The sequence below is a fragment of the Apteryx rowi genome, unplaced genomic scaffold (genome assembly GCF_003343035.1).
Source record: "Apteryx rowi isolate R43461 unplaced genomic scaffold, aptRow1 scaffold_578, whole genome shotgun sequence".
Taxonomy (NCBI): domain Eukaryota; kingdom Metazoa; phylum Chordata; class Aves; order Apterygiformes; family Apterygidae; genus Apteryx; species Apteryx rowi.
Window position 1 is genome coordinate 228,682 of NW_020450847.1, and position 13,530 is coordinate 242,211.

At 45.1% G+C, this 13,530-nt stretch overlaps 1 protein-coding gene across 1 annotated transcript; it reads right to left on the reverse strand.

Moving 5' to 3' along the window:
* Positions 1–6,894: 6,894 nt before the first annotated feature.
* On the reverse strand, positions 6,895–13,213 carry LOC112973969 (alpha-2-macroglobulin-like protein 1). Its single transcript, XM_026082442.1, is given in 10 exon segments — positions 6,895–6,928; positions 8,686–8,842; positions 9,045–9,119; positions 9,622–9,778; positions 9,908–9,989; positions 10,143–10,321; positions 11,206–11,293; positions 11,659–11,716; positions 12,567–12,688; positions 13,135–13,213. Coding segments are annotated over 10 exon segments (1,014 nt in total). The 3' UTR covers positions 6,895–6,911.
* Positions 13,214–13,530: the final 317 nt, after the last annotated feature.

Consider the following 13,530-nt stretch of genomic DNA (forward strand, 5'->3'; position numbering starts at 1 on the left):
GCTTGACGCAGGCAAATCTGGCTTTTGGTCACAGCACCATAGATTTGAAGGATCCCTGTTGAAGGCAGTGGCTGACAGCTGCACAGGTGTCACAGATCTGAACAGTCAGCATCTCTGAACTAGACAAAGTAGAGCAAAGCTGAGCACAGCTTCTACCTCTGTGGTTTCTTTCCGTAAATGGACTAAAAGAATACCTTTGTGATAGAAGTCCTCAGCCAAGAGACCCATGGGAAGGAAGGGATCTATCCCTCATGAAAAGACACTGTTCAGCTGGAGCAAAGGAAATAGTACATGCTGACAAAGCAAGAACAGGTAGATTCCTGTTCTCCACAGAGGAGTTGAAGCAAAAATAGAATGGAAGAAGAGGAGACTTAGTACTATGATCAAGGAAGACGTGCTGTGGTTAACAATCAGGGCCAGGAGCAACATCACCTCAGCAGACAACACCTATGTGTTAATCTCTTTGAAGAAAATAAAGAGGCAATAATATTAATGTTTCCTGTGAGAAGAGTACTGGGGAAGCATGGATGTCTGCAGAGCGCTTTGACGGGAGACTATGCAGAGAGGAAGAAGTTATCATTTTCTTTAAAGAACAGCATCCATTAGAGAGCTTGGAGTGCAGAAAAAGTCATCAAAGAAACAGAAACAGTCTTCATTCTCCTTTAGACAGTCACCACCTGCTTCTAACAGGCCTAGGGCCTCCTTCTGCTTGAAAGGCTATGTTAGAACCATTCAGGGTTTGTAATACCTGCAGAGGCCATTATGCATCTGCACCCTACCCAGTATACATAACATAATGGAATGCCTTCAAAGCATCTCTCCTTAATCCTGAGGTAGAGCACTGCCCCCACTTTCTGTTGTTTTGACAGCACAATTCATCCACTGCCCCAAAGCCAGGCAAGAAATTGAGAACACACCTGGACAAACACAGCAAAAGGAGTAGAAACAGACTGGGTCAGAGATTTTAAAGGCAGCATAGCGTAAATTGTCCTGTGCCTCTGCCAATGCTTGGCTCCTATGCTGAGACCATTCAAACAACAGCTAAATTTTGGAGGCAAATCCAGAAGCCTTTATCAGGATTATTCCCATGTTCTGAAAACGTTACCCAGGAAGTTAGTGTAAGCCTTTAGACTGCAGGCTTGGAATTCTTTAACTGGAATTGAACTTTGGAGAATCATGAAACTATGCCCAAATTAGTAAACCTGTGTAAAGATTCCAAGTGAGTTTGGAAACCTTCACAAGAAGGCTCCCAAACCATGGGCAAGCCATGAATCTCTCTCCAAAAGAACAGGTGTGAACCCTGAAGGTTTCAGCTTTGCTATGGAACGTACTTTTCATAAAAGAACACAAATAACTAGCACAGCTCAGTTCTAGCCAAAGAATCTAGAGACCCACACACCCCAGAGAAAGAGCCCCTTACCCCCAGACTCTCCTTGATTCAGTACCAAGTTTTGGTTCTTGCTTCATCTCTCCCTCTCATCCCACTAATACGAGAAAGTCTCACCAGCACTCCAGGCATGGTGACTTCTTTGAATCACAACCTCCTGACTTGTAAATTCAAATCTAGGTGTCAAATGACTGACACTCATGGAAGCTGAGAACTGTATCCAAGTTGGTAAGCTGGATCAACCAAAACCACAAGATTTAGAAACCACTAAAGACCTCCAAATCTGAATACTCTGGCTTATGAATCATCACTAGTGCTAACAAAGAATCAAAATCCAAACCAGAACTTAGTGGGAAAGTTTGGGGTTGTATATAAAGCAAGTTCTGTTAGAATAATTGTGGTGGAGAGCTTCAACTATCTGTGTAGTGAGAACACCTGCAGAAGATCTGGTGAGGAGTCACTGACTGGCAGAGTACATGATAGCAGGCCCAGAGTGTGAAACTACACACTGACTGAATTCCTGTCAGGACCAGGCATGCATATTCTGTTTTGTCAGCAATGTCTAGCTGCTTCCCAGACAGTAGCAACTCAAGGTTAGCACAGCTGAGATAAGGAAACAGTTCTGGTAGATTTAAGGTGCCCTTAGGATACAAGTCAAGTCCCACCTGGACATGTGACCCATGCATCTGACTCGTGAGTCCAGCAGCCTCCCATCAGCAACCCCTACGCACAGTTTCCGGGGCTCCCCACACAGCTTGGAGTGCAAGTAAGTCCTTTATTAAATCTATCCTGTTTAACCCCTTATGAACCCTGAGTGTCTCTCTATGATGGTATCCAACCCTCTCTTGCCCACCTTGCGGTCACAACCTATAATATATTCGTCAGGTGTTATGTGAGATCCTTGTTTTGTGAAAGCCACCTACTTTCTCAGTTAAGTGGCATCTTAGACCATTTACACCCAAGGAGCTCCTTCTTGGTGGCAGCACAAATCAAAGGTCATTGTGTAGAGAAACAGTTCTAGTAAACTAATCTGAGACATTGCGGTAGCTTGGTAGAACTGATATTTGTGGAATACCTTGGATACTGCCAGACATGGGCAGGAGGCTACACCCAAAGTAAAGATATTTCCTAAAATTCTTGTTACTATGCCATTTCCATCTAATATAAGACTGAGCATAGGGACTGGGGAGTAACCATGCAGCAAGCAATAGGGACATGCCTATGATTACTGAACAAAAGCCCAGAAGTTTAAAAATAAAAGGCACATCGCCAAGCAGCATTGTAAAATAGATATTGAATGTTAGACACAATGCAGAATGCTACTTGATCAACATACCCCTTGTTGAATTCTACCCCTGCACCTACTCCTTCCCACCCCCTCAGCATAAGGGCATTCCCCAAATCAGCCTCGGCAAGCAGATTGTATATGAACTAAAAGTCTGGGTTTTTTTTCCCCCCCGGGTACATGTTCCTGATTCTTCTCTTTATAATGCCAACAACTCTCAAAAGGGTAACATCTAAAGGGCTCACCCTGACCCGAAATTCCCAAGTTCCCACCCACAGCTCACAGGCTCTCTCTTTTCTATACAGGGGTCAGAGGGTCTCTTTAATCCTTCCCCTTCCTCTTAACTGTCAGGCAAAACAGTATTAGTCCTCTGATTCAGAGACACATAGGAGCAGTTCAGATATGATAACTCTCTTTCGCTTTGACCTAAGAAGTCCATACAATGGAAAAATTAGGAATTCTTTGTGAATTACACCAGGGACAAGCTGTTTCTTCTCATTTCATCTCCTGAAAGAGGAAAAAATGAGTTCATATATTTCTGTCTTCTGCTTTCATTCTGATGGAGGCTCTGCATCAGAGGATGCTGGGGTCACCCCTAGAAAGAGTTGTCATTTCTTTAAGTGAAACAGCACACCAAATGGAGAAGGGAAATCACATTCCAGGAGCAAGATTCACAGTACTATTCAGTAGCACAGACTGCTGAGTTTCCCCTCCTTCCATTTCAGCCCAAATGCCACATCTCCCACAGCACAGGAGCCTAGGCTGCCCCTAGCTTACCTATTTACTTCATCCCTTTCTGCATTGTGATCTCAGCACCATCCTTGGCACCGACCACTGCCACTGAGGGAAATACAGCTAAAACAAGAAATCACAAAAGCATATATCCTCCTCTCAGGAAAGCTGTATGTCCTGCTCACCTCACAGGCAGGGATCTGGGTATTCGACCATCAACTGCTCACCTATAATACAAAAAAGAGATCATGACATCCAGCACTAAGCATCAGCTGGGAGAGATACCCAACCCAGGCAGTACATCTCATCTTCCAGGTTAAAGACAGCCATGTTCAGTTTCACTGTATTTTCCCCTGGTTTACCACACAGAAGAGAGGGGTTTTTTTACTGCTGAGCTAGTTTTTGTTTGATCTGCATGAATTTGGCCTTTGAAACATGGGGCCTTCCAGAGGAATGCTGATGAATTCTCTATGTTCTCCAACACAAGAGGCAAAATTCATAAGGGTATACAGTCCCCAGAAAAGAAACTACTAAAATCTGGCACTGGGCTTTTCAAACAGCTGCTGTCTGACACATATTGAACCATAACTCAATTGGCTGGTAGTAATCATAGACTCTGACCACTGCTGACTTCTGGTTCTTGACTGGAACATCTTGGATTATGGTGAAGTCATCTATCTGAGTCTGCTTATTCAGCTGGGGAGGAGGAAGAGTAAGGGTCAGAGATACAGAACAAGGCTCTGAAAGAACCTTAAGATTCACTTACTTCTGCCTTCCAGCGCTGTGTGTTATTTCAGTCCTGGGTTCTGCAGTTTCACAGATCTATCACTTGTTGAGACAGTCTCAGCATGCCCTACTGTTGCAATCCCTGGAGCACCTGAATTTTGGCTTCAGTTTGTTCTGCAAGTGCAGACAGATTTGACTGTTGAGAAAGCAGCATGACTCAAACCCCAGCTTTTAGAAGCATTTATTTATGGGCATTTCTTAGGAAGCAGTTACACTGGTGTCTGTTTCTACAGCTTCTGCAGAGAGCTGGCTGGTATACTCTTCATCATTCCTGTGGTTCTAGTTTTTGCTTTGTTCAAAGACTTGTCACACAGGTTTTTTGCTCTTGTTCTTTCAGTGATGCCTTGCAGAAGAGATTAACATAACTGTGAAGATTAAGAGAGTAGAAATAGGGTGCTTCCCGGTCCTCTGGGAAGATATTCCAAAGACTTGAGAAAACTTTCTTGCTCTGTGTATGTACTTGGACATTTTTAGCTGCAGGACTCTGTCATAAATCAACCAGAAACAGACTAGATCAGCTTTCACATTCTGAAGGTCCAAGCTCTCTCCAGGTCAGAAGTAGCCTGTTGTATTATGCCCCAGCTGTAACCTCCCTGGGAAATAATAATCTACAACTAAGCACAGCAAGTGACAATTTGAAAGGCAGGATTGCAACATGTTTTGAAAAGATAGGTGAAGCACTCTTTCTCAGCCAAGTTATTCCTTGTAAGCTCTGTTGCGATAGGAAGGACACAGGATCAGGTTACTGCTGGTCTGTTAGTGCCAGGGACACTAACCCTGCTGTGATGGGAAAGAAGGGAGGGGTTATGTGCTGCTCAAGCATGTCTGCCTCTGTCAGTAATCCATTCTCTCAGTAAAAAAGGGCAGGCCTTCACACCCCTGTACACCAGCATGCTGAAGAACAGTTCAGACTAAGGTAGAGGAGAGGCAGTCTATGTTTACAAGACACCTCTAAAATTAGGCTAGTTTCCTCAGCCAAGACTCTAGAAGGGAAGGAATAGTCAGAGATTTCTTTACTCCACAGACCTCTGTACCACCAGCATGGATGTTCTCCTTCAGTTGCTTTCAGGTCTAATGCAAGAAGCAAGCCTACAAGCTGCATCCTTTCCTCAGTCTTATCTCACCCCCAGGAACTCTCAGGATGTGGCAGAGCAGTTGCAGCAGACTGCATCTGGATGTCACCAGCCATGTGCCACAAGTGATAGCTATCATCTGTTCTACCAGATAACTGGCCTCTTGTGATTGAGGAGGATACTGCTTCTTGCAAGGGAAATCCAAAAACCTAGAGCACATTTCTACAGATGGCCCCAGGCATGCTGGGCCTATCTTTGCAGGAGAAATGGGGAATGGGCAGAAGAAAAAAAATTGTGAAGGTCTGAGAGACAGCAGTGAGCAGCTCACAGCATGACTCCAGTGGGACACTGTCTCCAAAGTGTGCTTTAAAAGTGAGGGCCAGAACCAGTGTGTGACCATGCAATGGGAGTGGTGACTTTCTGGGAAAACAAAGTGTTGAGATCAACTCCTGGATGTGAGAGGATGGTTACAAGAGTTAAATTCTACACATTTAAGAAACTGCAGTAGCAGGTGCAGGAGGGACTTTCAGGACATATAAGAATGGCTGCAGATTAGCATACATGGATTGAGCAACTGAACCTTGCTGGTCTTCGAAGTCAGAAGAGCAAGAGGAACGATTATACAGCCTGCAACTGCCAGTCCTTGGACTGCAATGAGCTAGGCAGCCAGAGTAAGCTGAGAGAATACAGGCTGAGCAGGTTTCTGAGATGCAAAAGAAGGTGGAAATCTTGACTCAGATCAAGTCACAGACTCTGGTCTGAATCCCCATCTGAATTGCCTGCTCTGACTCCAAATCATGTCGTGTGCAATCTGGTCTTCCATACATGATACATGCAGAAAGTGAGCTGATGTGAAAATCAGATTCACCTGTTCTCAGGACTAACCTGCTTCAGGTACATTGTGAGATCTTCATCCCCAACCTCCACTTTCTTCATAAAAAGCTGCTGCTTGAGCTGGAGAAGGGGAATAGGAGTTAGAGTCTAGCCTGATGGTGGACCTGTTCAGTTGGACTGCAAGAGAGAGTGTGCATTGCTTACCCAAAGTCCAAACCTGACCACAGTACTGCAGTAGTGCACTCCCTGGGTATTTCAGATTCATAGCAGTGAGCTAAAGCAGTCTAACAGGCCAGGGGAAGGGGAAGAATTCTTGGAGGACAGGAAGCAGTGCAATGCACACTGTCCTCGGGGGAAAACCAATACTGGCACTACTGCCTAGACTGCCTGACTTGAGTTCCCCTTCCCCACAGTGATATGGGTCTGACTTCCAGGGCAGGGCTAAAGAGGCAGGAACTTACAGAGTACTCAGTGCCTTGTCTTGGACAGAATCCAGACAGCATCTTCACTTTGATGATGGCCATGTTGGAGGTACCACGACTCCCCACATAACTAGGGATGGGAGAGAAGGAATTGCATTAATGGTACATGTGAGCCTTCCCCACCCTATCCACTGCTTCCCCTGCCATCTTGACACCTCATTTTCAACCCCCTTCCCTACATGCCCTGGCCTCCCATCAGCTTCCTGCCTCCCAACTCTCACCTGACGCTGATGGTGATGTGAAGGAAGTGAGGAATGATTTGTTTCTCACATCCATCCTTTCCTGCTTTCATGCTCAAGATGAAGGCCTCAGCACTCTTTGCAGCAGGCACACTATATCTCAGGACCATCTGGAGGAAGACACTTATGGGAACATCAAAAAGCAGTGCCACACAAGGCAATGCAGATATCTTTCCTTGCCACTGGCCCCCATTTCTCCTGAATCCATCAACACTAGCAGCAAAACCGAAAAACTCTACACGTGCTTCTCTGAGCCAGGCAGTGTCAACTCCAAGGTAACCAGCACTCACCTGCATATATACGCAGCCTGCACCAGCTGTGTCTATAACATACTCTCCAGGCAGATCAGGCAGAGAGTGCTTCTGCAGCAACAACCTGTTGGCAGCATCCACATGGTAGGATTGCTGGAAGTTTTTATATGATTTCACTGTCACAGAGACAGCGAACTGACTTCAGTTTTGATGAATGTCACTGCCTCATATCTAGCAAGAGCATGGAGGACAACTACAGTGTCCTCAGAAAGGGGAGAGGGAGACAGAGAGAGGGAGAGGGAGAGAGGGAGACATCCTTTACTAACTGCAGATCCTCCCAGAAAGATGCTAAGTCAGGGGCTAGCATCCCAAGCACTCAAGAATGCTTGAGTCCTTTTGCAAGGACACAGGCAAGCTCCCAGCATCAGAGCACATCTGGACCTGGGAGTGCTGATGGACACCAAGTTAACCATGAGGCAGCAATGTGCCCTTGTGGCCAAGAAGGCCAATGGTATCCTGGGCTGCATCAGGAAGAGTGTTGCCAGCAGGTCGAGGGAGGTGATCCTCCCCCTCTCCTCAGTCCTGGTGAGGCCACATCTGGAGTACTGGGTCCAGTTCTGGGCTCCCCAGTACAAGAGGGATGTGGCACTACTGGAGCAAGTCCAGCGAAGGGCTACAAAGATGATTAGGGGACTGGAGCATCTCTCTTATGAGGAAAGGCTGAAAGAGCTCATCATCATTCCTGCTCCAGTAGATCTGTCCTCCTAAAAGAGAAGTAAGATCCTGGAAGTCCTGAACTTTGGAGGTGAATAGGCAGAATAATCCCTCCTCATCTAAAGAAACCCACATATCACGTCATCTCAGCTTCTCTTACTGCAGGTACTGCCTGGAAGCAGGACAGTATTGAAGTTCTGAGCAATCAAGAGGAAACATGATGGAAGGTCCTGTAACAATGCTTTATCTAGGGCAACAGGACCACTGGAAACTTGGGGCCATGATGGGACCATATCAAGTGACTAGGGCAGCATCAATAAAGCCAGCTTATGAATGGAAAAGGTAGAACTCAAAAAAATGAGACTAAGTTAGAACAACTCTAATGAGAAGAAACAACCCCAAACACTGATCTTATAGGAAACAAAATGAGATAGCATGGACTGTAGTTGTTATACTTGAGTCAAAGCCTGGGAATGCATTTTACCATTGTAACTTGATCGTGTGTTAAGCCTCAAGGCTGCGCGGTTCAGCAAGGGCCAAGGGAAAAGAGGGAAAAACAGGAAGGGGAATTACTTAGAATAGTTCAAAGGGAAAATCATAGGGGAATCGAATAAAAATCAGAAAGGGAAAATGTAGTGTATTGTGTGAAGAAAAGGGAATATTCACTTGTGAAGGAGTTTCTCAATGAAAGTGGTAGAAGCTCTCATATGGGCAAAAAGCTAAAGAGCACCCTGTGGGGAGTCATCACCACTAACTCCCAGGCATGATTCGGGTTAGCATCAGGCTTTACTACTATTGCAGCATTTGAATTTATGGAAAGGGACCTAAAATGATGATGCAATTTGCATTACAGATGTGAAAGCCTTGATGTCACAACCAGGCAGCCGTTTGGTCGATGGTACCTGATTTGATAGCTTGCCCATCCAATTTGGCAAGCAAAGAGTGCCTTGCTGCCATGTCTCCTGCCAGCGAGTACACATATGCCAGCAGAGCCTGTGTGTAGATGTCAGTGGACGAAGCATTTCTGAGGCATTCCAAGCCTTTCTCCACCATGAGGTCCTGGAAGAAGGAGAAATATGGACTACTTTAACAGAGATATTAACAGAGGTACTTTAACTGGAATGAATTTCACACTGCCCAGAACAACTCCTGGTGGCACAGAAGAAACAGAGGAGCCAAAACTGCACAATGGAGAAACAAGGCTCTCAGGCTTCCAAAGCAGGAGAGAAGGGGATATGTATGCATTAAGTGCTCTACTCACCTCAAGTGGTTTCCTTGCCTCCAGCAGACCTGCGGTGATATATGCAGTGAGGGAGATATCATCACCCATGCCACCCTGCAAAACCCATGATCAAGAAAGAAAGGGATGTCAGGAAAGAGCCTTCCAAATGGCAGAAGCCACAGACCATCTAATGGGAGACTCTCACTGTTAATATGAGGCAGAGATAAAAAAAGCCACTTTTGTCCATGTGTGCCACTGGTGCTCCCCACCCTTGCAAACACAGGACAGAGGACAGGGAGAATAAGAAACAACCCATCCCATTGTGGTGGGAGAGAGAGAGAAGGGGAGTGATCAGCTCTCTCATGTAGTGCTGGAACATGAGCACTTATAGCACTGGGTGACATGGATATGAACCAGCCTGCTAAAATGGCAAGTGCAAGTGAGGAGCCAGGCTCATGGACACTGCAGCAAAACAGGATTAGGCTCACAGGGTATCTAAAATTAAGGAGTGCCTCCTTGCTATCCCAGCAGGATCAGAAAGAAGGTAGCTGTGATTATTCACAGTCTGCAGCCCATAGAGAGGGATTAGTGATAAGGGCAGACCTCACTGCCATACCTTCATTGCTGTGTGGAAGAGCTGCCTGACATTTGCATGGCAACCATTGTCTTGCTGGTTCCCAGCCATCCACTTTACAGCCATTTGGATGGCCTTGTTTTCTACGAAGATGCGCTACTTGGCTTGCAGGAAACATTTGGTCACGAAGGCTGTTAGCCTGTGAGAGAGAGTCAATGAGACAGGAGAACTAGCTACTAACAGAGTCAGGGCTACATAAGGAGTGACAGACAAAGGGTTTAGGAAAGATTTTCTTTACTGTACTGAGGAGAAAATGGCAAGTACTTACCAGGTGTTGCCTTTCCTGTGACCCTCTCCAAATGCACTGTAGGATCCATTCCTGTGTTTGAACTGAAGCTCCCTCTGGTAGCCTGGGTGGGAGAGAAATAAGATGGAAGATTTTCTGAAGCAACAGTCTCCCTCAGCCATAATTGTATTGTTCTCCTGAAGAAGGAACCACTTGATAATGGAGCCAGGTCACTCAGTACTAGGGATAAAGAAATGGTATTACAGATCTGACAAACCTGTATGCAAGAACCCCACAGCTGTAATCTTCAGCCCTTCTGTCAGCTGCCCTGTCTTCTCCAGGTACTGCAGCACATAGACAATGGAGGCAAACAACACCATGTTCTGCTCCCCACAGCCATGGGGCATCTGCACCAGGTGGTCTAGGTTCTGCAGTGCTGTCCCCATGATGTCACCAGGGCATCAAAGATAAAGGACAACAAGACACAGGCAAAGAACAGATACTCAGGCAAACAGGGCTTACTTCTGTAATGCCACTACTTATCCCATAATTCTGCCTGCCTTTCACAAATCCTCTCAACATTTACTCAGCCACATAAGTTCTCCCTGTTACTGTCTTCTGCAGGCCTCCAATTGGCTTCATCAACTTCTGTGCATGTCATTCATCCCCTTTGGCATTCTCTCACATGTGCAAATTGCAGTCATGTCAGTCACATCTTGGTTTGGTGGCTCAAAAGAAAGAGTTGATTTGGGAGGAAAGTATTGTTCATCCCAAACTTCAGCAAATAATTTTTACTCCTTTGATTTTAAAAAATTGGATTTTGGTCAAAACCACTGGGTTTTACCCAAAACAAAATGTATTTTCTCCAATTTTAATTGAAGCAACGTAGTTGAAAAGGAGGACTAAGTTGGATAACTCTCATAAAACCACCTGGAAAAACGAGTAGGTCACTGTCTTCAACTGAGAGTTAACCTAATCCTGGAAGACCACAAGGATATTCATTTAACACTAGCTTGTAATTTATTCCAGACTGACCAAACCTATTTTTTGGAAAGTAGACAAAATTCATTTTTCAAATAATAAACATATAAAACACATAGACACAATATATACACATCTTCATCTCACCTGATATCCTTTCTGCTCGCACTCTTCCCTAAAGCTGCCTCCACAAACCCCTCAAATTCCATGGCACTCAGATCCACTTCTTCTACAAACTCCCAAGCCTCTTCATCAGCATCTCAACCCTCCCACATACCCATGCAGGCTCTGAGACATGCCCGCTCTTCTAACTCACTCTAAAACACCCCTTTCCTAGCCCTAGACTGCATCAGGTACCCAGCACAGATGCTTGGGCCCTGGCTGCACCTTGAACCACATTCTCAGGGAGCTGCAGAGAGACCATGTTGCAGATGGAATTTCCTGCCAGTGGACTACAGAGAAAAGAATGAATCAATACACAAGAGACATATACGACCCAGCCAGAAACAGTGAGGCACTTTGGTCCACACTAGTTTTCCTGAGCACTGACATTTAAGGGAGATGAATATTTCAGCTATCAGGGAAAGAAGGAAGGAAGAAGGTGAGTCTGAACAGGTAACATACTGACCAGCAACATTCAAGTATGTAGACATCCTGGCAGGTCTATATAAATTATGTTCCCTTCATGGAAATACATGCCTTCCTCATGTACTAAGGGTCTTCTAGCAACAGCGCCTGTCCACAGCAGATTTTCATTCTCCAAGCCCAAAGTTCAGTAGCTACTGAGGCCTCTCCCTGACTGTTCAGCTCATACCTAGCTTCTGGGCAGAGCAGGAAGCTGTGAGACTTTTCCACCAATATGTCTTCTGGCTTGTGGAAGACATACAGGAAAACACATTGGAAGTATTATAGAGACAAAAAACTGTTGACATTTGCAAGGCTTTGGCACTGGGCTTGAACAAAGGCATTATATCACAGATCAGGGGGCAGTATTCCCTCTTTATCCACCCTAGAGGAACTAGAGTGAGTTTTGCATTGGGAATACCTGGGCACTTCAGTATTGCTGTTCCCTGAGGTGGCCAGCGCATTGTGTCTATTTCTGAGATAGCTACACACCACAAATGGGTTCAGTCCAATTGCAAAAATCCTCAGAAACAAGAGGGATGAACTGTCCCCAGAGTTCAGATGAGAGTTAATGAAAGTTAGATGCCTATAGAGACCAACTTAGAAGGTTATATGAAATATCACCCATTTCATTTACATCTTTCTCAAGTTGTCATTTGGTTGTCCATAAACACCTGAGATGCTGAATCTCATTGAGGAGGAGGAATGGAAGAAGGTATAAGAAATTAAGCAGAAGTAGGTCAAAAGGAGTTCAATTCCCAGCTGGATAATAAAAATACATTTCATAATGAGGAAAACACAAACACATGGGAAAATTCCATGAAAGAAAGGGGAGAAAAGAGTGCCATTTCCATGTTTTGAGGGATCCTTCATTTTGAGACCAAGGAATGCTCTGGAGAAGAGACTGTAAGGAACACCCTATACTGGCCATACAGATGCAGAAAAGAAACAGTCTATCATGTCTGCCTTCTCCATGAAGTTTGAGGAACTACAAAATTTGGGTCTGACATTTGTTCAGACTGCTGGTAGGGGTGATGGCTCTATATTGATAGTGGTGTCTCATCTCCCTTACTGCTCCTTAGAATAACAGACTCACTCAGACAAGCAGATGCTTAATCAGTGTATCATGGTGATCTTTGTCTGGCACAGTCACTTTCTTATTGCTGCACAGGTCTCTGCTATCGAGGGCCTCTGTGGTGACAGTGAAGTCGACTTTACCTGGCATTGAGAGAAGAAAAAACAATTTCTTAAAAGTCTCCATCAATCTATCCATCCTAGCAGGAGCCAGCACAAAGAAACTGAGACTTCTATGCAGGACAAACTAGTAGTGTAAGGAGAACACATGCTGATGCCCAAGCTCAAAAGTGATCTTCATCTTCTCCCTGCATGCATGGCTCAACATCATTAGCCAAAATATAGAATTGGAGTTAAAGGCTTGCCATGTTCTGGAGTACTGGGTTACGGAAATGGAGTGCCAAGAATCGGGACTTCCACAGGGTCGGAGAGACCAATAATCTATCTAGCATGGCAGAAGGAAACTGGACTATACAAGCTCTTGACCTCGGTCTAAAAGCAAAGCAGGATAGTGGATTAGCTTGAGCTACAGCCTGAGGAGCACAGCAATTCCCAGGTGACTTTCTTTTGTCTGTCTCCTCTGTTCACACCTAGTTTGATGGCTGTAACATCCCAATAAAAAGTCTTGGTCTCCACAGCACACAAGCAGAAAGTGTAGTCAAAGTTCATACATGATTCCACCTAGGACTCCTTGGATTTGGCCAGCATAACCTGGATCTGCCCCAGATATAGAGAAAGACAGAGTGAGCAGTCACAAGACAAATGACTTAAGAACAGACATCACTATGGGACAAGGAAGAAAGTGGATGACATTTTAATGTACTGTTTCTTTAATAGGGAATTCTTTAATAGGGAATTTAGCAGATGCTGGATTAGCAGCAAGCTGCATGTCCCATTCAGCCCTATTATGGATCTAAGCAGTGTCTTGATAAATGGAAAGGGGAGCAAAGCCTTTGCTGGCTGTTGTTGGGCTTTGCTCCTAGTCT